At 40.4% G+C, this 27,880-nt stretch overlaps 1 protein-coding gene and 1 long non-coding RNA gene across 3 annotated transcripts in view; both read right to left on the reverse strand.

Annotated features, from left to right (window-relative positions):
- LOC310646477 overlaps positions 1–27,880 on the reverse strand; it is a 417,476-nt gene that overhangs the window by 268,868 nt on the left and 120,728 nt on the right. The window lies entirely within an intron of this gene.
- SDK1 (sidekick cell adhesion molecule 1) overlaps positions 1–27,880 on the reverse strand; it is a 331,319-nt gene that overhangs the window by 252,321 nt on the left and 51,118 nt on the right. For both annotated transcript variants that reach the window (XM_083372962.1, XM_083372961.1), the window contains exons 2-4: positions 14,347–14,506; positions 10,956–11,062; positions 6,437–6,584 (exon numbers count right to left, since the gene is read on the reverse strand). In XM_083372962.1, the coding sequence (XP_083229088.1) occupies positions 6,437–6,584; positions 10,956–11,062; positions 14,347–14,506 (415 nt within the window). The remainder of the gene's footprint in view (positions 1–6,436; positions 6,585–10,955; positions 11,063–14,346; positions 14,507–27,880) is intronic.

Consider the following 27,880-nt stretch of genomic DNA (forward strand, 5'->3'; position numbering starts at 1 on the left):
GTTTTAACCCACAACAGATTGTGTATTTTAAGAGAGGATACATACATTAGAAAGGGAAGGGACTGGTTAAAAAAAAACCACATCTCTGAAGTATGTAAAATAAAAATGCTTTGTTTTTTTTTAATCAGCTGGTTGGGGGAATTCTGGGAGTTGAAGTCCACCCATCTTGCCAAGGTTGAGAAACCCTGCTACGGAGTAAACGAACGAAATTTAGGCTTTATAATCTGAAAAAGGGATGACGTGTGAAGCTCTTTTGCTGGCAACAGTCCTACGTATGGGGTTGAACTGAATAAGTAGTATAAAACCAGCACAGTTTTGTTGGAAAACACATTTCTTGAGAAACCACAGGTTGAATAAGGAATCCAAGTTGTCTTTTTTTCCCCTAACCCAATTAAAACCGTATCCCTGGCAGAGAGGGCAATGCCATTCGTAGATAATGCTACATCTGTGCCTTTTCTTTAAATAGATAAATAACGGCATTCTAAAACTAAAGTTTGCAGATTTAGAAGCTTTGTGAGGAGAGTCTTTTGCCTTTTTCCAAAAAGCAATATTATTCAGTTAACGCACCAACAACTTGGCAATCTCAGAATTTATTGTTCATTAAAAATACATGCTAATTATCGCAATTTTAATTAAAGTATTATCTCGTGTACGTGAAGTGCAATTATGTGCAACTAGGCTAAGCTGTTCAACAGGCTAATATTTGCAAAGAAGTGCAGCATTGGAGTTGTTGCATATATGCATGAACAAGTGGTGTAAATTTTCAAGTAACAAAGTGATACATGGAACATTAAGCTGAGCTATTGCCACACAAAAAAACCCACAACCAGCCATTTATAGCCCAACAGGTGTTATTCAAAAGTTAACGTCCTTTTATTCTGTTATCAATGCGGGTAGTCCTCAATTTACGGCCACAGCTGAGCCCAGAATTTATGTTGCCAAGTGAGAAATTCGTTAAGTGAGTTTTAGCCCCATTTTATGACTTTCCTTGCCGCTTCCTTGTTAAGTGAATCACTGCAGTTGTTAAATTAGCAACACCATTGTTAAGTGAATCTGCTTTCCCTATTCACTTTGCTTGTCAGAAGGTCGCAAAAGAGGATCCCATGAGCCCGGGACACACTGCAACCGTCATAAATGTGAGTCAGTTGTCTAGCATCCGAATCACAGAATCGTGGGGAGGCTGCAACGGTCCTAAGTTTGCAAACTGGTCCTAAGTCACTTTTTTAAGTGCCGTTGTAACTTTGAACAGCCACAAAACGAACTGTGGTAAGTCTAGGACTGCCTGTGTACAGAGAACAGACTATGATGATGTTGTCGTAAGCATGGCTTTTCAAATATTTACCGATATTTCTTCAAAAGCAAAGAGACAACACTCCTCACAGCCTTAAAGATATAAAAAGCTTTAACATTTTCAAAGAAGGATTACACAGTTCTCTGAGCTTGGAAATCCCCATCTTGAGGTTCCCCCACAAAAATCCACAACTTAGTCTCAATTTGAGTTCTACACACTCTAGGCAAACAATTCTCACTCTTCCTTTTTTTGGCAGTTTTGGTGAGTAAAATAGATGAACTGTAGCCCCTAAAATTACTCCCTGGCTAAGGAGCTTGATTGCACTGGGATAACCAAAATAAGCAGATGAATAATCATTAGACTGTTAGGAGATTTTCTGCATTGCATCGTTCAAAAGGCTTCATATTATCCTTCTGCATAACGATGAAATCTTATTGGTGTACTCTAGCTTAGCCATCAACTGCTGATTTTGCTATTGGCAGAAAGAAGAATGTCAGGTTAAGATAACAGTGTTTAATGTGAGTCTACTTTCTCTTCCTCTCTCTTTTACGTATTGTTGGTAAGTTTATTCTTCATCTAACAGAATATGTGAAATGCGCTAGCTATTCCCCATACATGCATCTGGTAATTATAACCATTTATGATGGGTGATGCCCAAACAGCCTAGTGATAAATAATATTTGAGCAACAATAGTCAACAGCTGTCACCGTCTGTTTGTTTATCAAGAATGTGTCTTCGGACCAAATCACCGAGGAGGTATGCAATAAAGCAAGGAAAACATTAAACCTAAAACCCTCAAAGTAATTTAAAAGGCTGGATTGAAGAGGTATGGTAAGTTCTATTCCCAATGTGGGAAGGAAACCCGCCACTACAAGTTTGTGCTCATACAATGACAGTATTAATAGGATGGGAAATTATCTCGCTGAGTACAAATGAATCTTGCATTTACACATTTCTAAAGAGGATTCCATTTTCTCAACCAAGTGCATTTTTCTCGTCCCAAGCAATATTGAGTATATAAATTTATATAAAATAACAACCCTATAAATATGTACATGCCCAAGCTTTGTACATATTTATTTTTAATCAATGTTTTACAAGCCCATGAAAGATGCATAACCAGAGCAAAAGAAAAAAATATTATAAAGTCATTCAAGCAAAAGTGATCAATAATTAAAGGAAAAAAATGTGCAATTAAACATGAAGAGAAATGGAAGTAGTACTATTAGGGCTCCTAGAGAGAGATAAAAATAATAAAAAGTGCTGACTGAAAGCAAGTTTTAAAGAAACACTATCAAATATTGCACAAAGGGAAAGGAGAAACACTTGACTTTATTCCATGCCCAAAAAGAAAGGCAATGGTTGCAAAATGGAAAGTTTTCCTTTTTGTAAAATAATAATAATAATAATAATAATAATAATAATAATAATAATAATAATAATAATAATAATAATAATAATAATAATAATAATAAATTAGGGGTGAGATGGTTCTCTAGATACTGAAGGCTATAAATTACTTTTAGTAAGATGAAAAACTGCTTACTTAATGAATTACCCTAACCATACAACTCAAGAGGCGACGTAGTGTTAAATAATAAAAAGAAAAACATCCCAAAACAACTGAAAGAGCTTAACACGATAATAAGTGATGAAGAGATTAGAATTGGCCACAGATTGATCTACTGCATTCTTGGCCCAGAAAGTACGCCAGCAGGGGTGTCCAACCTTGGCCCCTTTTAAGACTGGTGGACTGCACCTCCCAGAATTGAGAGATGGCTGTCTGAGGAATTCTGGGAGTTGAAGTCCACAAGCCTTAAAGAGGCCAGGATTGGACACCCCTGTGCTAAAGCATCCAGTCACAACTGAGCAGTGATGGAACATTGAACGGTATTTAAAGGAAGGGACAGAGTCTTTATTCATCAATCCCACAACAGCCAAGAACACATCAATACCTTTTGGACTGAATATTAAGAAGGCTCATTTCAGCATCTTTGTGAGATAACTGCTTCAGCCAACATCTAGGGCGCCTTTGGGGAAAAGCACTTCAAGCACAGCAGCCTATCCTCAAAGAAGGATCCAAGAAGCTAAGCAACAAACGTATGTTCAGAGAAATGACTTTGCCAGAGCACTCACTGGAGGCCATCATTGATTGCCCAATATTTCAGTGCAGAATGCAACAAATTGAGTTTTACAGCTAAACTGGCAACCGGTTCTTCTTTACTTGGCCTTCACCAAGCGGTGTCAACGTATCCTATCCAAGCAAAATCCAGTCTTTCTCTAATCCAGGATTTCCCCAACCTTGGCCACTTTAAGACAGGTCATTTCATTTTCATTTCATTTCATTTATTAAATTTATATACCGCCCTTCTCCCGAAGGACTCAGGGCGGTGAACAGGGCACATATAAATAGAAAATACAAAAATTAAAAGAGAATTAAATAATCGCCCAGATAAAACAGTAACAATATAAAAACCCATTAAAAACCCTAACATCCCCCATCAGGCCAGGCCAGCTTGTTCAAATAAATGGGTCCTCAGACCGCGCCGGAAGGAGCGAAGGTCCGGTGCCGTCCGGAGCTCAACTGGCAGTCGACTTCAAACTCCCCAAATCCCCCAGCCAACCCTGTCTTAGACAGGTTGGAAAATAACTAAAAAATACTGTTTAAAAGTGCAAATCCATAAACGCGTTTGCTTTAAAATTTCAAGCTTCGGTCCATTTACAATGCCCGGTCAGTGTTGGCAAATTAAACATGTTTCTTACTATTAGAAAAAAAAATGTGTTCATACTTTTTAATATCTAGTCTCTAGCAACTCTTCCCTGATTTCCACTGCCTTTCATTCTTTTGATCTGAAAAGGCTAGCCCACCCTCTTCGTCCCATGCCAGAAATATTCCTCCTGTTTACAAAGAATGCATAATTTAACTTTCATTAAGCAATCGGGCACAAAAATCTGTGCACGAAAGATGGCGAAACACAATTGCTCTGTTTTTATTTTTTTGCTGTGCTGTCGTCAGTGTACTTTGTAGAGAGGCGAAAGCAAGATCTCTGCCAGGAGGCATTGACATAGCTTAGCTGGGACAGATTAAGAGAGCTATCATTTGTAAACCGCTTATGGCTGAGATCCCAGGCACGCTTGGAAGTTGAACGTTTGGAATTCAACAGATAGTATTTCCAAGTTGATAGACTGGATTTTGGTGAAAATTCCTTTCAGTTTAGAGCAGGGATGTCCAACTTTGGCAACTTAAAAGAACCTGTGGACTTCAACTTCCATGCTGGCTGGAAAATTCTGGTTGTTGAAGTCCACAAGACTTCAAGTTGCCAAAGTTGGGCACCCCTAGTCTAGAGAATTTTACAAAACTCTGCCCTGGGGCCATAAAACCCCAAGTTATTGAAGTGTTACCATCTGCTAAACCTTGAGGGCTTTGAACAAAGAATTGAGGCCTTTGAACTACGGTGCTGGAGAAGACTCCTGCGAGTCCCTTGGACTGCAAGGCGATCAAACCGGTCAGTCCTAGAGGAGATCAACCCTGACTGCTCTTTAGAAGGCCAGATCCTGAAGTTGAAACTCAAATAATTTGGCCGCCTAATGAGAAGGAAGGACTCACTGGAGAAGAGCCTAATGCTGGGAAAGGTTGAGGGCAAGAGAAGAAGGGGATGACAGAGAATGAGGTGGCTGGATGGAGTCACTGAAGCAGTAGGCGTGAGCTTAAAGGGACTCCAGAAGATGGTAGAGGACAGGAAGGCCTGGAGGAACGTTGTCCATGGGGTCGCGGTGGGTCAGACATGACTTCACAGCTAACAACAACAACAACAGAGGGCTTTGGATTGTGGGCAATCTAAATTGTACGTAAACCCTTTGTCGCTAACTAAAAATTCAACCATTTGAATTATGGCAAGGCTACATAACATAAAGTGACATTGATATCACATTTGGGTATGAGATGCTTGTCCACAGCAGGACAAGCAAAGGTGTCAGGTAAAAAAAAAAATTGCTCCTGGATATTGGTAGGGCATCCACCCTTGCTACTAAGGATCAATTTTTCATTAGTCTCCCAAGATACTCGGCAACCTTCCTTATTTTATTTCATTTAGAAAAGTCAAACTTCCTTGAATTCGTGGTGGTAGCTATATAAATCATTCTGATAGTCTTGCCTGCCACACACACCAGAGCAAAACCCTGGAGTCTCCACTAATTGTTTTACTAAATCACGTAAGGGAGCCGTTGAAAGAAAAGCCGGAGTTTGAGTTAAAATCAGATTGGCACTTTGGACGGGTTGTTGATGTGGCCGCCTAGTGACAATGCTTTAGGTAATCAGAGCGCAGCCACTGCCTGAGAATGGCTGAACTGCTAATTAGAGTGAAGAAAATAAAACGCCACTGCAGGGTAAAAAGAGGCAAAAGAAAACAAACACTCATTGCCGATTCTTTGTTAAATAACATACTGTAAAGTGGAGTGGAGGGTGGGTGCATGAGGTTAAATGACTATCTGCTGATTGGCTGAGGGTTCGTTTCGAATAAGCAAAGCTGAAATAATCAACCCTAGAGAGGATCGGATCAATACTGCCAAGGTAGCTGTAACTATTGTCTTGAAATAGTTGATGTACATCTGATAGGTAAAGATAAAGGTAAAGGTTCCCCCGCACATGCGTGCTAGTCGTTTCCGACTCTAGGGGCCGGTGCTCATCTCCGTTTCAAAGCCGAAGAGCCGGCGCTTGTCCGAGGACGTTTCCGTGGTCATGTGGCCGGCATGACTAGACGACAAAGGTGCACGGAATGCTGTTACCTTCCCACCGGAGTGGTCCCTATTTTCCTACTTGCATTTTTTACGTGCTATCGAACTGCTAGGTTGGCAGAAGCTGGGACGAGTCACAGGCGCTCACTCTGCTACGCGGCACTCGGGATTCGACCCGCCAAACTGCCGACCATCTGATCAACAAGCTCAGCATCCTAACCCACTGAGCCACCATGTCCCATATATACATCTGATAGACCCGCTTAAAGCAGGCATTTCTCTCAGTCCGTGAAAAAATTAAGTTACCTGGTTATCGCTAGCCCATAACCTTCCGCTTAAAATACAAGTCGCATTATAAAATGAAATGTGCAGTTGGTCACAACGGAAGCAATAATTGGATTGCTACTTACATTCTGCTGCTCGGTATAATCTTGTGCCCATCTCTAAACCACGTCACTTGTGGTTTGGGGTAACTGGGGATGTGGGGAACGTTGAGGACAGCAGCTTCTCCTTCAGGTACGGCTTTCCACTGGTTCCCATCCTGGAAACTTCCCATGTCTGCAAAGAAAAGTTTGGACTAAGAATTCCAGAAGTTTCCCCTCCCGTGCCATGCCACACCATGGTTTTCAGGAACACCATGAGTACTGTAATCATGATGCTTTATAACAGTCAGTGGCGTTGCTACCATCAAGCAGCAAGCTGTAACAGACCTGGTGCAGCTTTGTGAGTGTGTACTGAGGCGTGAGACAAAGCCCAGTGACTCTACGACCCCTCAAAAGATCTGTCTGCACTACTCCTTGCTTGCATTTCACGGGACGGGCAACTGATTGACACAGATTCACAGAAGGCAAACGTCTGTCATGTCACGTTACAATGCAGACAAATATTCTGAAGGCACATGAAAATCTAATAGCTCGAGATGACAACTTTAACAAAGGTTCTTCTGCTTGAAACCTGGGCAGGTAAGAATTTTCTTTTCCCGAAAAAGAGCAGAAATCAAAGCCGAAAAACCAAGCTCAATTCCAAAGAAAAGAGAAGCTGGGCAAAAAAACCCAGTTCTACATAATAAAGGGAGCAGTATAAAATGGATTAAAAAGTACCGAGGTTGACATAAAGTAAAGACTTATGGTTAATAGGAGAGCTTCCAAATGGGATCTTTGAGTGCAAAAATGGATCTGGGTGAACAAAATATCTGGGACACCACTTGTTCAACTAGGAGGAGGCAGAATTCAGAGGGAAGGAAAGGCCAGTTAAATAGAGATGCAGTTAAATAAGCAACGCAAACCTTTGATATGATGCCAGCGGCACTCAGGGAGCGAACTGTGCCCCAAACAATTGGCAGAAGAGCTTTCCAATATGTGTGTCATGCCATCCCTGCTGTGAACACACATTTCATAAGTCCCCTGCAGGGTGACCAACTTCTGCAAGTTTCCAAATACTTCCCAAAGCAAGCAGATGTAGGACACAGGATGGAAGAACAGAAGACTTCTTTCAGTCTGGAATAACTGGACAAGGGAGTGTTCAGCCTCAGGTACCACGCAACTAACTGTGTTAAAGTGGTCAGAATTTGGATATTGGTCCCCAAGATCATAAAGTGGGGGCTAAGCTCAATAATAACAGGCAGGAAATCAAGGATAAATGCTATAAAGGGGGATGTGCAAATGGGAATTGGAGTTTCAACAGATAGGCCTGGAACTGAGCAGGCACCCACTAAAGAAGGGGGAATAGACGAGTGAAGATTTGGGGGTACAGATTGTATATATCCCATTCCATGCCCGGAAAAAAAATGTAGATAATGAAGGAATTTACTTCTGTGGAAATGCTGTGTCTGAGTTTTAAAAAAGGTGTCAGGCCCATCATTGAAGAGCTGCATAAAGGGAAGGAAAGTGAGGGTCTCTTTAAAAAAAAAATAAAACGCCGGGTATTCCAATTTCAAAATGAGTCATTATTTCAACTGGGGTTTTATTGGCAGGGTGATATTTTTTCCTCCTGGATCTAAAATGGCCCATATTTTCTGTTTTCTATTGTAATAAGATTACCTACTTAAACAGAAGTATTGAACCATGCAAGTACTTCTAATTAACCTTGTTGTTGCACGATCAGTTTAGCCTTCAGAATTCAGACATTTTCTAATTAAGAATTGCCAACCAAGTCCTATGGACCTCTTTTGCGTTAATTTGCAACTCAGCTAATTATTTTTCCAAGCGTAAGAATTTTGCCTTACGAGGAAAGTTATCCAAGGCTCAAAGTTTCTAATGCCTTCCTAATTTTATTATGATTTTAAAGAATCGTTCCTTGCGTGTAATTCATTACAAGATGTAAGCTTTACATAACAATTTACTGTAAAACAATTACTTGGTGGTTGTATCATCTAATTTAGGAAAACGGTCTCTTAATTTTTTGTTTATGAAACATAAAATCCCTGCTATAAAAAAGAGGAATTCCAATTAATATCATACTATGCTGAGTGTTGCATTGCCACTAAAAATATATCAGCTGTGTTCTTGCACTGCTGAATGTCTGCCAGAGCATAATTAAACTAGCACTGAGTCAAGGGGAAAATAGCAGAGGCAGAAGGATTGAGTGTCTTCAACCATTGCATTAACAACAATGAAACCACACCAAATGCTTGTTAACTATTTAGATTACCTTGCTAGGCCCCAAACATGGGACAAATCTTTATTTCCTGTTTCAGCCTATCTTGAAGGCCATCGAACAGGCAGTAGTCACACCAGTGACAGCTCATATTTGTGTAAATTTTAAATTGCTAACGAAGAATTAAGGGAGACTGATATGCATTTCAAACTTATTAGTTTTCATCAGTCAGCCATATAAATTCTCAACAGAGCATATGAGAATGGTTAGAGCTTGGTGGAGGCTTATCTTGAAGACTAAAAGAACGAGAATTTCCTTTGATCCGGTTAAGAAAAAAGATATTCGTTATGGCTAATGTTGAAAACCACGTAACGTTTGACTGAGATGAAAGGTGAAAGAAAGCAGGTTTCAGAACCATGGAAGGAAGGTCTCCATAATATTTTGGATTACATTATTCCAGCTCTTTTAAGAGAGCTGAGAACTTCTTGAGCAATGTTTTGGCACCCAAACCTACCTGAATAATTTAAAAACAAGCATGTCACATCCCCACCAGCTTTTTAAAGCTGCCTTTGTTGCAGTTTTGCAAAACAAACATTAAATAGCAGTTAGCTGGAAGAGTTAATGGCCGCTTGGCCAATTTGCACAGCCTTACGCTATTATTCTTGGTGCTAATATTAAACAGGAGGAAAAATAAATTCAGCACATTTTCCCTCGTGATACCCCTCTTCTCTGTTTAATCACTTCCTTGTAAATGGTCATGTCTAATAAAGAATTCCGTTCACCCACTTCATCTTCCTGCCATTTATCAAATGACAGCCACCATTGCTGACCTTCCAGTTAAGTGCGCCGAGGAACAATAATTAAAGTCTCAGGCAAAGACGTGTCATGTATAAACAAATAGTGAAACTTCTTTCCGTTTGGGAGATTTCAATTTGGCCTCTCCATTAATTGTTGGCGATAAGGAAGAACTACTTGAAGCGCCTAGTAATCAACGGTGGTAAGACAGATTAGAAGGTGGACAGGACATTCTGGGAACTTGTTTCCAAATTTTCCCAAGGTGAAAAATGCAAGTCTTAAATGTGTGTCACCATCCACAAAAGGAGCAGGGAAGAGGCACCCCAAACCTTTTAGCGCCTGTGTTGTAGAGAAGGTTCATAATGTGATTGTCTGAGGGTTTGTTTTTTTTAATGTATTCTCCTTTAAAAGTGAACGTGAAGGGCTGTGTGCTGTATTAAGCAATTCAGGAAAGAGAGGTGTAACTGTTTAAGTTAATGGTTCTTCACCAGCCCTTCTGTAATAGGGTGACATAAGCTTGGGGGAACTGGTTGAAATGAGGAAGGCAGCAAAATCAGATACATATAACCAGGGCTTTTTTTGTCATAGAACGCTCAGAACAGACTTCCGGCACCTTTTTTGGATGGAACCTTGTAGGGTAGGTAAGGCAGGTTGTATGACGTGTGTGAGTTCCGGCACCTTTTTCTTTTACAAAAAAAGCACTGCATATAACCAGATAAATATAATGGATCTCCAGGACAAAGCAAGAATGTCTCTAACATACCTACCTACTCATGTGTTGTTGTTGTTGTTGTTTTAAAAAAAGGTAAGGTAGAACTTATTTCTAATGAGTTTCAGGCAGTCCCTAATTTATTTTTTTTAAAAAGCCCAGAGATGTGTATTTGAGAAAAATCAGTGTGTGTGTCTCTCTCTGTGTGTATATATAGATATATAGATATAGATATAGATATTTGTTTTCTGAGGTTTTCGCAGGTGTTTGTATGTGGATCTTTGGTCATTCGGGTTTTTCCCCGCATAGAACTAAAGGTGTAGGAGCAACGTTTCGACGGAATCCCATCCGTCATCATCAGGCTGGTGGCTTCAGCTTCCTTCTTCTGGGAGAAGCATGTGGTAGTGGCTGATATACATATAGATATACATATACATATGTATATGTATATGCATATGTATATGTATATGTATATTTTTATTTTATTTTTATTTTAATTCCATTTATATCCCGCCCTTCTCCGAAGACTCAGGGTGGCTTACAAGCTTAGCAGTATATGTATATGTATATGTATATGTATATGTATATGTATATGTATATGTATATGTATATATCTAAGTGAATATCTGATAGCTTCCTACAATCTGAACTTTGGCCATACCCAGTTCTCATATATGTACATGCTGCAGAATCTGGAGACGCCCAACCTTCAACTTGGGGAAGAAAATAAAATGGGCAGAAGCTAAAGAGGCAAAATAAGGCTCTACTTTTGCATCCTGCCTAACTGGGCTGTATTTAGAAAGTGTGGAACGAATGTCCTTCAGACGTACATGCCACTTGAACCTCTGACTTTCTTTGCAAGAGGGCCCCCATTCTGTTCCGCACGACACACTGATAAAAACCACCATCCGATTTTTTCAAGGATGGAACGACGTATCTGGAAGACAAAAGAGAGAAACATCCATTAGAAGACATTCTTGGTTTTAACGTTGCTTTCTCGGAAACTGTTTAAAGCTAATGGGAAAGAACAGCTTGGCTAATCCGAACTTTCCACGATCCCAAGGCAGAGGGCTTCCCACGCCCATTGATCGCCACTCTTCTTTTTTCTACCACCCTAACCGCTTGTTTTGTTCCACACAAAAGAGAAGGAGACTAACGTGAGTCACGGGACAGGAAGTACTCGGTTTACGATCACAATTTTTGCTGCTAAGCCAGATGGTTGTTAAGTGAGTCACATTTTATATCCTCACGTTGGTTAACTGCAGTCATTAAGTGCATCATCATTCATTAAGTGGATCTGGCTTCCCCCATTGACTTTGCCAGCCAAAAGCTGGCTGGAAATGGTGATCACGCAACCCTGTGATGTCGCAACCTTCATAAATACGTGCCAGTTGCCAAGTGCCTGAATTTTAATATCTCTTTCTCTCTCTCTCTCTCTCTCTCTCACACACACACACACTATAGAGATAGTCCTCGACTTACAACCACAATGGAGCTCAAAATTTCTGTTGCTAAGTGAGACATTTTTTAATGTCAATTTTACAACCTTTCTAGCCACAGTTGTTAAGGGAATAATTACAGTTGTTTAGTTAGCAACACGGTTCTTAAGTGAATTTGGCTTCCCCATTTGACTTTGCTTGACAGAAGTTCGCAAAAGGGGATCGCGTGACCTTGGGACACAGCAACGCTCATAAATATGAACTGGTGACTAAGTGCCTGAATTCTGATCACCTGACTAAGAGGATGCTGCAATGGCCGTAAGTGTGAAAAACGGCCAGTCTTGTTGTAGCTTTGCACGGTCATTAAACGAACTGTTGTAAGTTGAGGACTGCCTGTGGACTCACAGCAACAGGCACACTGGTGTGTGTCACCTTTTCCCATCAAGACACTATAGAGGAGAAGTTGGGAAACCAAGCCTAAACTCAGCATTCAGCCACGAAGCTGACTGGGTTAAGTTAGGAAGTCATTTACTTTCAGATTCATCTTATCCTGCAAAGTTGTTGATAAAAATAACATGGGGGAAATCACATATGCTACTTTCATTTCTTTGGGGGAAAGAAAAGCATGATAAAAGTAAGAAAGACGTATCAGTTTTCTTGCAGCATTATTGTCTACTGTGAATGTAAATCTTGTTTTGGAAATGCCAAGATAAGATATATCGCTTTTCATCTTCCCTCCACAACTTACATATTAATAAATTGTTCTACATTACACAAAACTACACATGAATCATGCAGAGGTTGGATAGTGTGGATTTTATCAAACACATCATATATTGATGACAGACTCTGATTAATAATGTGAACAGGCATAGAGCATAACTGTGTAAAAATCTTAGTTATTCTCTTTTTCGGCCTTAACCCTCAAGCTTGCTATATAAACTATGGAAGTATTTATTAGCAATGAATAATTTACTTTGTATTAACTAAAATGCATTATCAACTTAAGCTGAGGGATCATTTTTTATTACGATTTGGGCTGGAGAGCAACTCATCTTCTACTCTAATCAATTATTACTTTATCGCTGATTGTAACTGGCAGGCTTTATAAGTAGTGTTTGAACCATATTGTAGTCACTTGGCAAAAAGACAAAGCTACAACAATGAGATATTTTGTTGTGCTGCTTGCCAACAAGACAAGAGTTTAGCCAAACTGTCTTCTGCCAGAGGCAAACAGTCTGTAATCATTTCATCCCAATGAATAAACGGAATTCCCTGAACATAAGGACAAAAACAGGCCAACCACATCTTGGATCGTGGCACACAATCACAAATAAATAACAGAACTTTAATATTCACAGTAGCATATTTATTCAAATAAATATTGTAAACTTTGATTAGTTTTCTGGGCACACTTTGTTCGGCAAAATAAATGTTTCAAGGATAGGGAACAAATTAATCAAGGACTAAGGTGGGGGGGAACCCTCTGTGTTTCATTGGGAACAAACAAACCTATATATTATTTGTTAGCAAAACTTAAATACCTTAATTATTACTTAAAAGGGGTAGTTTTTCAGCTAATCCCTCTAGCTGCGACATAGTACAGTACCAAGTGCTGATTGCTTTTGAATTATAAATGGTTTCATTTTAATTGTAGGTATTGTTATGCATAAACAATGCCTAATCTGGCTAAGGCCAAAAATGGTTTAGTCAAGTAAAAAACCCTAGCTCTAACCTTTCGCAATTCCAATTTTTCTGAGACCCATTTTGCATCACATTCTGTTTGTATCCCTCTTTTCCACTGCATATATGAATGTGTAATTTTTTTTTCTATTACTGGCAGACCACAGCAAAGCTTGCCCCATTGATCAAATGAACAGCTGTGTTGACTCGTGTTTGTTTTCTTCCATGATTAATCAAAATGCCTTGACCTTAAATAGCTTTTAAACTTCAATTCCATACACAGAAAACATCCCGCCACTTAAAAAAAACAATGAGGGCAAAATGAGAGAAACGGAAATAATGAGGATTATTGGATTGGGTAGACAAGGGGTGTCCAACCTTGGCAACTTTAAGACTTGTGGACTTCAACCCCCAGAATTCCCCAGCCAGCACGGTTGGCTAGGGAATTCTAAGAACTGAAGTTTACAGGTCTTAAAGTCGCCAAGACTGGACACCTCTATGTAGACTGTTACTTAGATTCTAGCATTTCTTTGATGATGAGACCAGAAGGTAGAAGGTGATTGTGAGAACAGTGACCATGGAATAATCCATTGATTTCTTCATGCGTATGTTGAGACATAAAAAAGGACCAGTTGCTGCTTCTCTTAGCAAAGGAACACCTAAAATGCTGACATACAAACAGCTCATTTATCTTTGTCGTAGCTTGCTCATAAGAGCAGAGAGCTGAAATGCTTTGGGGAAGGACGTGGGTAACCTTCTAAATGTACATCATAGAAGCAGTGAGTAACAGAAGAGAGAGATTAATGAAGGGATAAATTTGGATTGGGTCAACATGATGGAGACATATTGATAAACATTGCAGACACCCAAAGTGTTCAAAAAGAGACTGGACAAACATTTATTCAGAAGGGTATGGGACCTCTTGCTTGAGCAGGTAATTGGACTAGAAAACATCCTATTATTCTGTGTTCTAGACCAGGGGTAGGCAACCTTGGCTCTCAGGAATTCTGGGAGTTGAAGTCCACGAGTCATAAAAGAGCCAAGGTTGCCTAGCCCTGGTCTAGACATCACTAGGATTCTGCATTCTCAAATCACTTACTTATATTCCCTGGAGAACGCTGTGATTTCCACATCGTTATGCAGCCACTTAAATTCCAAAGGCCAGCTTCCTTCTGCCAAGCAGGTGAGAACAAGGCGGTTTCCTTCCAGATGCGTCTGGGGCAAACTGGGTTCCGTCTTGAAATAGGGAGCTACGTCATCTGCAAGACAACGTATCACTTTTAGATATTTTGATGCCTTATGTGCTAAATGATATGTCACAGGTTAACATCATTGGACAAATCAAGTTTTTTTAAAAAAAAAACAACCTATGGCTGGATTCGGCATTCAGATCCATGCCACAAAATAGTTCCATTAATAACCATCAAAGTGATGAGGCCAGTGGTGGGATTCAGCCGGTTCACACCAGTTCGGCAGAACCGGTAGCTATTTTTTTGTTGTTGTTGCCCAGGCCCAGAATGGAATTATACAAGTGACATCCACATAGAGAACCGGTTGTTCACATATTGGAATCCCACCACTGGATGAGGCCGATGTACAAAAGAAGGAAAGTCCCAAATATGCTCTTATATCCCTAAAGCCCTAGAGGTTGGATGTTCTCCAAGAGGTATTGGGAGTAAGTTGGGAGTAAAAAGATACAACAGATAATATAGCATCTTTTGTTATAGCACTATATCTTTCATTATACAGTATGTAGCAGACTCAGCTGTGTGGGTGCTTTAGTTTTGGCTAAGAGTGGGGCATGAACTCATCCCCCTGTGGTTATAAGCCACTGGGTGAGGATTACAAGTTAACCAAATTCAGCATACTGGGATTTTTAAAAAGCCACAAGCTCATTTAGCATGATGCATGAATCAATGTTCACTCAATGCTGCAGACCGAGAAAGCTTGGTTTTCAGGACCACGGAGAGCAATCTTATAGCTAATATATATAGGTTAATGGCTACCCCAGTTCCCTTAAATCTGAATCTCGTAAAGTCAAGCTCAGAGGGCATCCAGAACCCCAAAGTGAAGGCTTCCCTCACTTGAAAACACTGGGGCAAAGCATTGTACAAGGAATGAACAAATGTCTCTTCTCTGCATGCGCAGCACATGCCCATAAACCACTCAACTTTAAGGTAAGATGGCCAGAAGAGCATAGCTCAACCCTGCCTCGAATCTTGACCAAAGTAGAACATCACAAAGGATGTTTTGTCCTAGCCCAGTCCCTCGAAACATAAAAAAATGCCACACTGCACACAACTACCGCACGCCACAACAACCAAGAACTGAAGAATATGCAAAATTAAATTCAATCAACTACATCACACTTAATACGAGAACCCCACTGCTAAGCTGCCCCGGCCAATTGTTGGTCACCCTCAAGAAACGCAATTCTGGAACACTTCAATGCCTGCTTCTCTTTGAAGAGACAGCAAAAAGCCAGTTGCCCTTTAGAACGGTTCCTGCAAGCAACTGTAGAAATGTGTGTGTGATGGAGAAGCCAAAATATTTAAGTGCTTTCTTTGAAATAAAACATAGAAGACAGCAATAAATAGGAGGGGGGAAAAAGTTCCTCAAGGATGGGTACATTCTGTAATAGATTCTGGTTCCACTGAAGCCTGTGGCAAAAACTGCATTGATAAGGGAGAATCTCAGGAACATTTTTTTTTTTTTGTAAAACTGCCAGGGTATTTTTATTTTTTTTGACCAAACACACAAAATATGTTTCCCAACTACGGTGGAAAAGTCAGAAGAGTTCTATATAATTATGAACGCTTTGCATGTTACAGACCATAAGCAAGCAAGAAAAGCCTTCCTTCAGGGCTTTCATATATCAATTAAAATTGCCACCATGTGACAAAGGCAGCTGTGGATTAAATTTACTAATCCACTTTCTTTTCCTTAGGAACTATTGAGCGGAGCCATCCAGTGAAGCCATGTCTAAAAATTAGTTACCCTAATTAGCTCTTTGTACCCATTTTCATTTGTTTACAATCGACACGCAAATTAGCAGGAAAATAATGCTACACTGGGGGACTTCCTTATTGCTTCTCTCTGGCATAACCGTGTCTCCGTTTTCTTTACTGGGCCCTACCCAATCATTTGTATCTGTTTAAAAAGTGGAGGCTAATAGTTATGAGCACTGGCCTCTGTACAAACCAATGAATAATAAAATAGATGCAAAATAATGGCCCTCAGATTAAAAAACATCATTCTTAAATTAAGTGGGTCTGCAAATTAATTATCTACAAGTGAAGGTCCCAAGGACTTGACTTGAGAATCTGATGTTGGACATTAGAAGCTGGATGTTTTTTTTTTCATTAACTTTGTGTTGCTCAGACTTCTGAGTCTTAGAAAGAAATTGCCTTTTGTACAACCTCAGCTTGTTTGTTTGGCAAGCGGTGTGGTGTCTCAAGTAGACAGACCTAAGACATATGTTAAGAACTGGGGGGGGGGAAACAAAAACAAATTTGGACATCAGTTTTCCATCTTTCCAAACTCCAGGAAACTGAAGCAAGTAAGATCTCGAATGCCTACGTTCAAGTATGATGATCCGTGATCTTGATCTTTCCACATCTGTTAACTTCTCAACTGGACAGCATCATTACCAATTATCTAAAGCAGAAGCGCCAGCCTGGTCTCCCAGCAATTGCATTTCTTATCCTGCCTGATACTTCAACAGCTGTAGGTTGCTGAATAAATGCTTATGAGCAACATTAAAGATCTGTTCAGGCAAGATTATAAGAAAATCATCAAACTCAAGTATTTTTAGAACTAAAAATTAGCAGATCAGAACATTCTGAAAAGCCTGATTTACAAAACAGCCTGATTTATATGAAACAGGTCAATGTTCTGCAAGATTTGAGCCCATTCAAAAAAGACTTTGTGTTTACATATTATGCAAATAGCTTTCGTTGAGCTAAATAAGCAGTGCAGAGTAACATTTGTTTGAAACAAAATTAAAATACAATCCCAGACAAAACCTCCTTGTAACCAAGGATTCCAATGCAAAATTTGCATAATTCTTCCCACATTTTTTTTAGATTTTATTTTAGATTTGATGTTTAAATTTGATCGTGTAGGTAGGTGCCTTTTTTCCAGACAATGTTTCCCACATATTTACGCCTACAGCCAAAATGGACACATTAGCTCCCAGAAGAGCTTCATTCAGGAAATGGTTTGTATTCTTCTCAAATGTGAAACACAAGAGATGAAATGTTACACTATTGAACAAGAGGGACACACCAGTTATGATCTTGCAGTGGCTTTGGAAGCAGAAGAATTCCACAAATCAATCCTGTGCATGACTTAGCCAAAGCTTTCCATGAGTTTTGTGCAATTCTGGCTTTACTATTTCCATTTTGTGCATAAAAGAATAAGTCAGGAAACAGCCTGAGGTTATATGATCATGTCCTATGCAAAATATAGTAAATACCTTCCAAATCATCCAGGAAACTAAAACTTAGTTCCATAGTACAGTTTCCTTCAAGAAACTTCTGGTTGGTTTTTTTCCTGATCTGGATATAACGGGGAGTTACTGTATAATGCACAAAAGGTTCTTGGGGTTATTTGTACCTGTGCCAAGCGATTGTATTAGGCTGCCAGGGGCTCATGTGTATCTCAGTTTGTAAAGCTGCTATTCAGCTGCTCATACCAAGTTCACGACTGTCTCTTTTTGCTACATCACAAATGGAAAGCCAACTTTTGTTCAATAGTGCAGAGTCACAATAAACTCATTCTTTGAGCCTGCATCCCAAATCTGTGGAAAACTCTAGAACGAACCCTAAAGTTTCTTAAATTTCAGGGCTTATAAAAACACAGGCAAAATGAGGAAGAGAGCAGTCAAACGAGGCCCCAAAGATGCTTTTTCACGAGGCCACTGGACCTCCTTGTTTTTCCTTGAAGAGGTTTCGCTTCTCATCCAAGAAGCTTCTTCAGTTCTGACTGGATGGTGGGGAATGGGAGGATTTATACTCCTTGCAGACAGCTGGTCATTTGCCTTCTTTTAGAGAGCCATTGATTATTAGTTAATTATTGATTGATCGTTAATTATTAGTACAAAAGATGCATTTTCATCTGGATTTCCGCCCTGTTCTAACCACTGTGCCACCAGTAGACAGAAGACTCTCTTTCTGGAACTGTTCTTAACAGGATTCTCTTTCTCCTAGGTTTATTAGTTCATCTGAAAGCCTTTTTTTTCACAGACACTCCTGCAGCTGTGATTCAAAGCCCTCAGAACCTATACACAAAGTGAAAAAGACAGTATGACTTATAGTATTCAAATTTATGAGCTGTAAAGTACACTGTAGCTCACACACACCCCCTAAGGATGCTCAAGCAGCAGCAGCAGCAGCAGTGGCTCAAGATAGCTAACACCAATATATTCTAAATGGTAATTACTGTATCCTATTTACCAAAACAGATGATGGTCCTGAATTTTCAACAAACCTTCCAAAAGATAGGGGGAAATATATATATTATGCCTCTATTACCGTATGCTCAGCAAATCTAAAATGACTCTCTTCTTTTTATAGATAATTTTTAGCGGGGAGAAACCAGTCTGCATTTCAGGTGGATAAATGTCATAAGATCCATCAGTGGATAAATGTGATTCAGACCGCAACAGCAGTCAGACAAATCTAGGGAGTTGTGAGAAGGAAAAACTCTGCAGGTATGAGGCCATGGTTTGTATGCTCTGACAGGATTCGCCCCTATAGTCCAGACAATCCCCAATAATGGAGAGATCAAAGTAATCTCCACATCTAAGAAAGAGCCCAGAAATCTTTAGATGAAGCCTGGTATCTATATCACATCTATGCAGAAGTCACCTTCCAAAATCACACTCTAATAATCTCATTTTCCTGTTCACATTGATTTATGGATTCTGGCAAAGGTAGGGCTGAAGGAATTTAGTAATACATCATCAGGCATTTAGACCTCAGCAGATGGATTAGATGCAGTCACACACACACACACACACACACACACACACACACACACACACACACACAAGGAAGGTTTTACTTAGTCTCTTAGGACTGTCCCAAGTATTTTTCTACTCACTGGGGAATCTGGAGTCTCCTCTAGTCATTGCTTACAGGCCTGTAAATGCAAGGTCAATTGCCTGAAATCCATGAAATTTTCAATTTATCTCATTTATAAATTAGATTCCCAAACAGGTCCAGACTTGCTTATGTGATAAACAGAGCTTTGTTTCTGAAAACTGTGTAGTAAGCAGAGAATATTTTGTACATTCTTCTAGCTTTATTGAGTCCCCAGATAACTCTTGATCTCTCTCCTTGGGATTGCTGCTTGTATTAATAAACAAGTGCAGGTGAGAAGAATAAAAACTTACTCTCTGCCTTTGCTTCCGAAATAAACTGCCACACAGTGAATGAATCAGATGCAAATCTGAAGTGTGGGACACACGAGCAATTTTCGTCTAATCGAAAAGTCCCTCCCCCTGCCAATAACCAACAACAGCGAAGAAGCCAACGTAGGATTTAATTATTCCCTTTATGGAAGATGCAATGTATATTATTACAAAATTACAAGTTAATATGCTATCCGTTCATTGGCACCGTTTCAGTCGCGCTGTTAATTAAAAGCTGGAACCTCTCAAAACCACTTTGCCTAGCCTGTGTTACTCTGAAAGCGGAGAGAAGGAAAGCAATTTGGACACCCTTTGATAAGGTTAGACACAGTTGTCCAAAATCCTTCAATAAACAAACCTACAGAGATTTTCATACGATTCCAAGTTCTCCAGAGGGATTAGATGCCAAAATGTTGGGTTCAACAAGAGATCAGAGGGGTCTTTCCATTATTAAGGTGCACAGAGAATTGATATCCCTAGACCAGGGGTAGGCAACCTCGGCTCTTTTATGACTCATGGACTTCAACTCCCAGAATTCCTGAGTCAGACTCAGGAATTCTGGGAGTTGAAGTCCATGAGTCATAAAAGAGCCGAGGTTGCCTACCCCTGCCCTAGACCGATTCACTTCATCACAACAGAACATTTTTAAAGAAAAGGGGGAGGCTAAGCTGGACCATAAGAAAGGCTGGACCATAAGAAAGCTGGACCATAAGAAAGGCTGAGCGCCAAAGAATTGAAGCCTTTGAACTATGGTGCTGGAGAAGACTCCTGCGAGTTCCTTGGACTGCAAGGCGATCAAACCGGTCAGTCCTAGAGGAGATCAACCCTGACTGCTCTTTAGAAGGCCAGATCCTGAAGCTAAAACTCAAATACTTTGGCCACCTAATGAGAAGGAAGGACTCACTGGAGAAGAGCCTCATGCTGGGAAAGATTGAGGGCAAGAGAAGAAGGGGACGACAGAGAATGAGGTGGCTGGATGGAGTCACTGAAGCAGTAGGCGTGAGCCTAGATGGACTCCAGAAGATGGTAGAGGACAGGAAGGCCTGGAGGAACATTGTCCATGGGGTCGCGATGGGTCGGACACGACTTCGCAACTAACAACAAAGCTTTGTTGTGCAGATTTTCTGAGTTATTATCACTATTGTCAAATATTCATTGCAAAAGAGACTGCAAGCAGAACTCAACTGAGGACCACAAGGGAGCCCCAGATTGATGTTGCTAAGTGAGAAATTTGTTAAGTTGAGTACCTGTATTAGAGACTGAAATATCGGGAATTAATCATTAGACTTTCCATTTTTCTTCATTTGGATCTGTTCTGGTCCAAAGGCTTTGACAATAGCAGAGGTTAGCAGGGGTGGTCATCTAAAATAGCTGGAGAACTCAGGATGGGGCAAAGTGATTTAGATTAATCAAAGTGACATCAATCAACTTTGAAATCAGAACTCTCTCCTCCAGAGGGGAGTGGGGGGGGCGGAAATCACCTTCGCTCATTTGATAGGAATAGCTCCGGTCCTGAATCTTTAATATGGAAATAAAATGAGAGGTGCTGCTAGAAAGGGAATGTAGACATGAAATCTCAAGAAAAGCATTATCAGAACGGGCTTGTACTTTGAGGATAACGTAGTCACATCAAAAGGCATAGCTAAGCCCGTCACGGAGATCAATCATCTTTAGCCATTAAAGATAAAATAAATATTCAACTGCTTTCTGATTTTTTTTTTCCAGAGACAGCTGTGATCACTAAGAAACTCAGAGAAGGCCATCACCTTCGCAGTTCAGGTCAAAAAACACTTGGGGGAATAGTCAACGTTTAATATGCGCTACTTTTTTTGCGTAGCCTTCCTTGTGTATGAACATTTTTCTGGTCCATTTTATTCCGAGCAGATACTTGAGCTGTTCACGCTTCTGTTTGACTAGGCCAGGGGTAGGCAACCTCGGCTCTTTTATGACTCATGGACTTCAACTCCCATAATTCCTGAGTCAGCATAGCTGACTCAGGAATTCTGGGAGTTGAAGTCCGTGAGTCATAAAAGAGCCGAGGTTGCCTACCCCTGGACTAGGCAGATCCCGTGTGAAATGCAGAAGGAACAAGAAGGCAAATGTTGGCGTATAGGTAGTCCTCGCCTTACGAGCACAATTGAGACCAACAATTCCGGCGCTAAGCAAGACAGTTGTTCAAGGGAATTTTGCCCCTGTTTTATGACCTTTTCTTGACACAGCTGTTATGCGAATCACCACGGACTTTCAGTTAGTAACACGGTTGTGAAGTGAATCTGGCTTCCCCATTGACGTGGCTTGTCAGAAGTTTGCAAAAGGGGATCACGTGATCCCCGGGGACACTGCGATCATCTTCTATACATGCCAGTTGCCAAGTATCCAAATTTTGATCACATGACGGTGGGCATGCTGCAATGGTTGATAATAATAATAATAATAATAAGAATAATAATAAGAATAATAAAATAATAATAATAATAATAATAATAATAATAATAATAATAATAATAATAATAAAGTTGGAAGGGACCTTGGAGGTCTTCTAGTCCAACTCCCTGCTCAGGCAGGAGACCCTATACCAGGGGTAGGCAACCTCGGCTCTTTTATGACTCATGGACTTCAACTCCCAGAATTCCTGAGCCAGCATAGCTGGCTCAGGAATTCTGGGAGTTGAAGTCCATGAGTCATAAAAGAGCCGAGGTTGCCTACCCCTGCCCTATACCCTTTCAGACAAGTGGTTAAAAACTTCCAATGTTGGAAAACCCACAAACATCTGGAGGCAGGAGTTTCCAATGATTAATTGTTCTCACTGTCAGGAAATTTCTCCTTAGTTGTAGGTTTCTGCAGCATCTGAGGGACAATAGTTCACTTTTGACTATCCTGAAAATAAGGAATTACTTTCAGGATAGCCAAAGGGTGGACTCTTGTCCCTCGTTGTGTGAAAAACAGTCATACAATCCTTTTCTTTGGGCTGTTGTAACTTCAAACAGTCACTAAAGGAATGTTTGTACCTGGATACTCACTCTTTAAAACGCTCCAAAGGGAAAGCTAGAAATCTACCTCTTGCCTGCATTTTCAGAAGCAACACACTAACATAGATGGAATGACAAGCCAGAGTGGAGAATTATACTCAGAAAACTCATTATTGTTTAATTGTGTCTGTGTGTAATAGCTGCTAAGAGTTCAGCCGGGAAGAAAAGATGAGCAAGCAAAATTGCGTCAGCTCCTGGGAGAGAAACAGAATTGGGGGGGGAGGGTGTGTGTGTGTGTGTGTGTGATTTTCAGTGGGAAACATTACAACTCACATAAATACGAAGATTGGACTTTATCCCAAACTGGTATTATACAGATGAATAAACAGAATCTGTCATTCTCTGGGCTTGTAAAGCCTCTGCTTTAATTAGCAACATCATGCACATACGTGGTTTTTTTTCATCTGTTGCAAGTACTTTCATTCAAAAAAGTCACGGTGATTCTTTGAAACTCGGTTCTTTGTTAATCCACCTGAAGTGACACTACATGCAAGATGAAGAATAGCTTCTGTTTATACAGACCGGATATCAGCTAAGGAACATGACAAGACAGGTGCATTCACACAAACGCTCGGGCCATAGTGCAGAAATTGTCTGGGTCGGTAGTTGAGAACAGATGATAAACTGGGGGCTACTAAAGAGCCTTGGTGGCACAGTGGTTAGAATGCAGTATTGCAGGCTGACTCTGCCCACAGCCAGGAGTTCGATCCTTACCGTCTCAAGGACGACTCAGCCTTCCATACTTCCCAGGTCGGTAAAATGAGGACCCAGATTGTTGGGGACAATAGGCTGGCTCTATAAAGTGCTGAGAGAAGGCTGTAAAGCACTGCGAAGCAGTATATAACTTTAAGTGCTATTGCTATTGTCCTTCCTTCCTTCCTTCCTTCCTTCCTTCCTTCCTTCCTTCCTTCCTTTCCTTTCCTTTCCTTTCCTTCCCAGTGGTTAGAATGCAGTTTTGCAGGCTGACTCTGTCCACTGCCAAGAGTTTGATCCTGACCAGCTCAAGATTGACTCAGCCTTCCATCCTTCTGAGCTTGAGGCAACCTGCTAACATTTGTAAACTGCTTAGAGAGTGCCATTAAGCACTGCATATGCCTAAGTGCTATTGCTATTATTGCTGATGCTACCCCAAAACCTAGCTCTGTACTAGCCATGGCCTTCCAGTTCTCTGCTACCTGCTGCCCAATGGGACAGCTGGAGATAATAGATCTTAAATGCTTCTAGGCCCTCCGTTTCATTCTGTTCATCCAGATGTGAAACATTTAATCTTTTCTGTTAGATGTTTCATCAGAAGCTGATTCCCCCTGACCAGTCCGGTGCCTGCTACCCTGAGGAAACGGCTGAACGGCAGCATTTATCATCATTCATATTTCATCTGTACCTTGAAACAGCTGGAGCCATGTCCAAATTAGAGCCAACATTCAACAAACTCTTTGGAGTGGTTCCTGAGGAATCCCTCCGTGCCACGGAGGCTGTGCTCGGAGAGTAAACCCCGATTCAGCAAAATTGCTCAACGGGAAGGAGCCATTTCTGCTGCTCATTTTTTTTAAAACTCTCTACTGCATCTCGCAAGGGCTTCCATTCATCTGTCTCTATTGCATAATATATAATTTAAATGACCATTGAGAAATTGGAGCAGATGGATGTCTAACTCAAATTCGCAAATATGTTTCCTAAGAGCAAAAACTATTAATAATCTAAAGGGTTAGGGTTCTCAAAATTAAGGGGAGGGGAGGGAAGGAGGCGAAGGGGAGGGAAGGAGGAGGCCCATGTTGTATTTTAATCGACACCGTATAAAAATCTTGAGATAACTCTTTACCCTCCTTCGGTTGGTTAGATGTGTTTCAGGATATCTTCGTGACGGGTCCCTGCATCCTTTAAGTCTATTTGGCAGACAGATGTCTACACGTTGCGCCTTTCAGCTAAGCCTTCTACAACATCATTTCCCATTTCCCAACGGTACGAACAGGATAACGTGTTCGGCATTAAGAGGACTTGGGAGTGTAGACTTGGAGTAGAATTAGGACCAGCCCTTGTTTCGAAGCTAAGAGACAACAAAGATGAGGAGAACAACGGTTTTCCCTAAATAGCAGGTCATCCCGAAGGCGAGAAACTTTTTAAAATATCTCTCGCTAATCTACTTGAATGTCAACCTCATCTGCAATGCTCTGGGAGGCACAAAACAAGGCCCGTTCCCTGGGGTACCCCTGGGGTGCAGCAGAAAGCAGCACAATTTTAACTCACCTCGATATAATTTAATTTAATTTAATTATGGGTCTTATATGCCGCCCTATCTCCCGAAGGACTCAGGGCGGCTAACAAACAATCAAAACAACAATAAAAACAATGAATACAAATATGAAAAGAAATTAAATTTTACAAAGCCAATTAAATTTTACAAAGTAAAATTTACGGTATGTTTTAATCGCGCATGTAAGTGATTATAGATTGGGACTGTGATCTAAACATCTGGGACACTGCAACCGTCCTAAATGTGAGTCAGTTTTTGTGAGTCAGTCAAAATCTGAATTTTGATCATGTGTCCCTGTGGATGCTGCAAGGGTCATAAGTGTGGAAAAACGGTCATAAGTCACTTTTCCAGTGCTGTTGTAACTTTGAACGGTCGCTAAATATGAAGAGTTGTAAGTCGAGAACTAGCTCTGTTTCCCAGGGTCCTGAGGGATTAGGTAGATTCTAAGCATTGTAAGTAAATATGTACTACAAAAATGAATGGTTACCTATGGTTACCTGAAACATCTTTGGGCTAGAAAGAAATCACGATCAGCTTCATAGCTGAATGTTTTTATCTGCTTGATTTAAACTGGTTATGACTGGATTTAAATATTAGCACTAGGTATCACAACAGGCATTTAACAGTACTAATAGTGTACTGTGCAAAACACCCCCTCTTTTAAATAGAAGAATACACCCAATGCCAGCTGTTTACATGTTCTTGTTTTCACACATAACAAACTACTACATCATTAAGCTACGCCTCTGTAGTTACACATATCATTGGAAGTACATCCTTAACCACAAACCTTGACTGATGTAAAATGGATTAAAATAATAGCATACTATTATTTGCTCATTAAAAAGCAAATTAGTTGCATTTTGTGTTGTTTGCTGAACAACCTCAGGCAACGCTTAACAGGTGCTAATTCCAAAATTGGCTTCAGGTGCAAATAGATTAAATTAGCATGTTTCATGATTACAGAAAACATTTGCTGGACAAAAGCCAATTCAGAAGGCTAACAGGGAAGCAGAAGCATTTTCAAATTAAAGCCGAACCCATTAAATTAATAAGCATTACCGACATTTTTACATGCATTTCTCAATAGCTTGCAGCATTTGTCAACAATGCATTCATTTGCATAGATCTAACGTATCCTGGATGATAAATATCAAAACCAACTTTGTCTAAATTACTGGCATACTGATGGAAAAAATATATCAGAGGAATAAAGTAAACATAACAATATATTCACTCAGCCACCCTATTTACTGCTTTAATAACTGGCAGGTACTAATAAAAATGTGGATAACATAGTTAGAATCTGGCTTAAAAAAATACACAGTCTGTTGGAACTGGACAGCTAACAAATCTGAATAAATAAATAAATAAATAAATAAATTATGCTTGAACAAAGAAAAGCAATTGTGTCTAATAACAAGCAAGTTGCCATACTTATACTTGCATATGCATGGTATTTAAACATACTCTGGAAAATGCAGTTTTCTTTTTTTTAAAAAAAAAAGGTGGGTAGAAATATATTTGACTTCCTAACTTGATGTGTTCTTTGGAAAGTGGGCTTGAGAACATTAAGCACCTCTCAGGAGAGATTTTAAAATGAAATTGTTCATATAAAGTAACTGCCGACGTGGTTATAAAAACACTCTTGTACCAAGGAAAATTGAAAACAGGAGGGGAAAAATAAAACATTTACATCAGAGAAATGTAGAGGCACTGAAGTCTCAAAAGCTTCACTGGTGTTTGTTTTTGGGGGTGGATCGAAATTCTGTTTAAAATGGATTTGAAATAAAGCTCTCACCGGAAGCACATTGTCCATACAGATTTCCCATCGCAATGTAAGGAAGTGAGGCTATTAGTTTTATTTGAGGGGTGAGGGGAATTAATCTGGCAGAAAACTTGGCATCTCCCCCAAGGTTCCCCAAAACAAGCCATGAATCCAGGTGGTATTTTGATCAGACATTCTATCTATCCTCTTCGCCTGACCTTTTAGGATACAAAAGAGGCGCTGGCTTTCTCCCCCCCCCCATTTATGCCAGCCCAATTGACTTAATGAATCCTGCGTTTGCAATATTGAATTCGGTTTTGGAACGGCGTTTGATGAAACGCTGCCCGGTGCTAACCATTTTGGTCTCTTCAGCCAGCAAAATATTCCACAAAGGCTCAGCCAGCATGTTCTATCCACAGATTACAAAATAAAAGGCAAATTACCGTTGGCTACATTGAACAAGCCAGGCAAGAACCAGACTGGCACCGTTTGTAAGATGAGGGAGAAGAGAAGGAAAGTCGGGCAAAATGCAACTTTTAGTACTGTATTTTCTGGCGTATAAGACTACTTTTTAACCCATAAAAATCTTCTCAAAAGTCAGGGGTCGTCTTATACGCCGGGTGCTGAAAATAGCCCAAACCCTATAATTTAACAGGAAATGTAGGGGGTCGTCTTATACGCCCAGTCGTCTTAAACGCCGGAAAATACAGTAATTGCTCTTCCAAATATCTGACACGTCTTTCCAATTTCGCCCCTCTCCAGTATTCCAGTTATAAAGATAACACGGTGAGCAGCTAGTATGGATTCTTGGACCATCCTTCTCTAACCCTTCAGAGTGCCTAAAACAGGGGTCTTCAAATGTGGCCCTTTTATGACTTCTGGACTTCAACTCCCAGAATTCCTCAGCCAGGCACGAGGAATTCTGGGAGTTGAAGTCCACAAGTCATACAAGGGGCAGCTTTGAAGACCCCTGGCCTAAAACTAGGTCTGATTCATGACAATGAAGTAACCGGTCCTCAAACTTATGACGGGTCGCTTTTGAAATTACATCTGAAATTACACTGGGGCCGGAATAGGTGCTTTATAGTCCACAAAACACTTCTGGTTGTCATAAAATGCCGTGCCAACCCCTCCCCCCCAACCACTGCAGTCATGTGATCACATTTTAGA

The sequence above is a fragment of the Vipera ursinii genome, assembly GCF_947247035.1.
Source record: "Vipera ursinii genome assembly, chromosome: 13".
NCBI lineage: Eukaryota > Metazoa > Chordata > Lepidosauria > Squamata > Viperidae > Vipera > Vipera ursinii.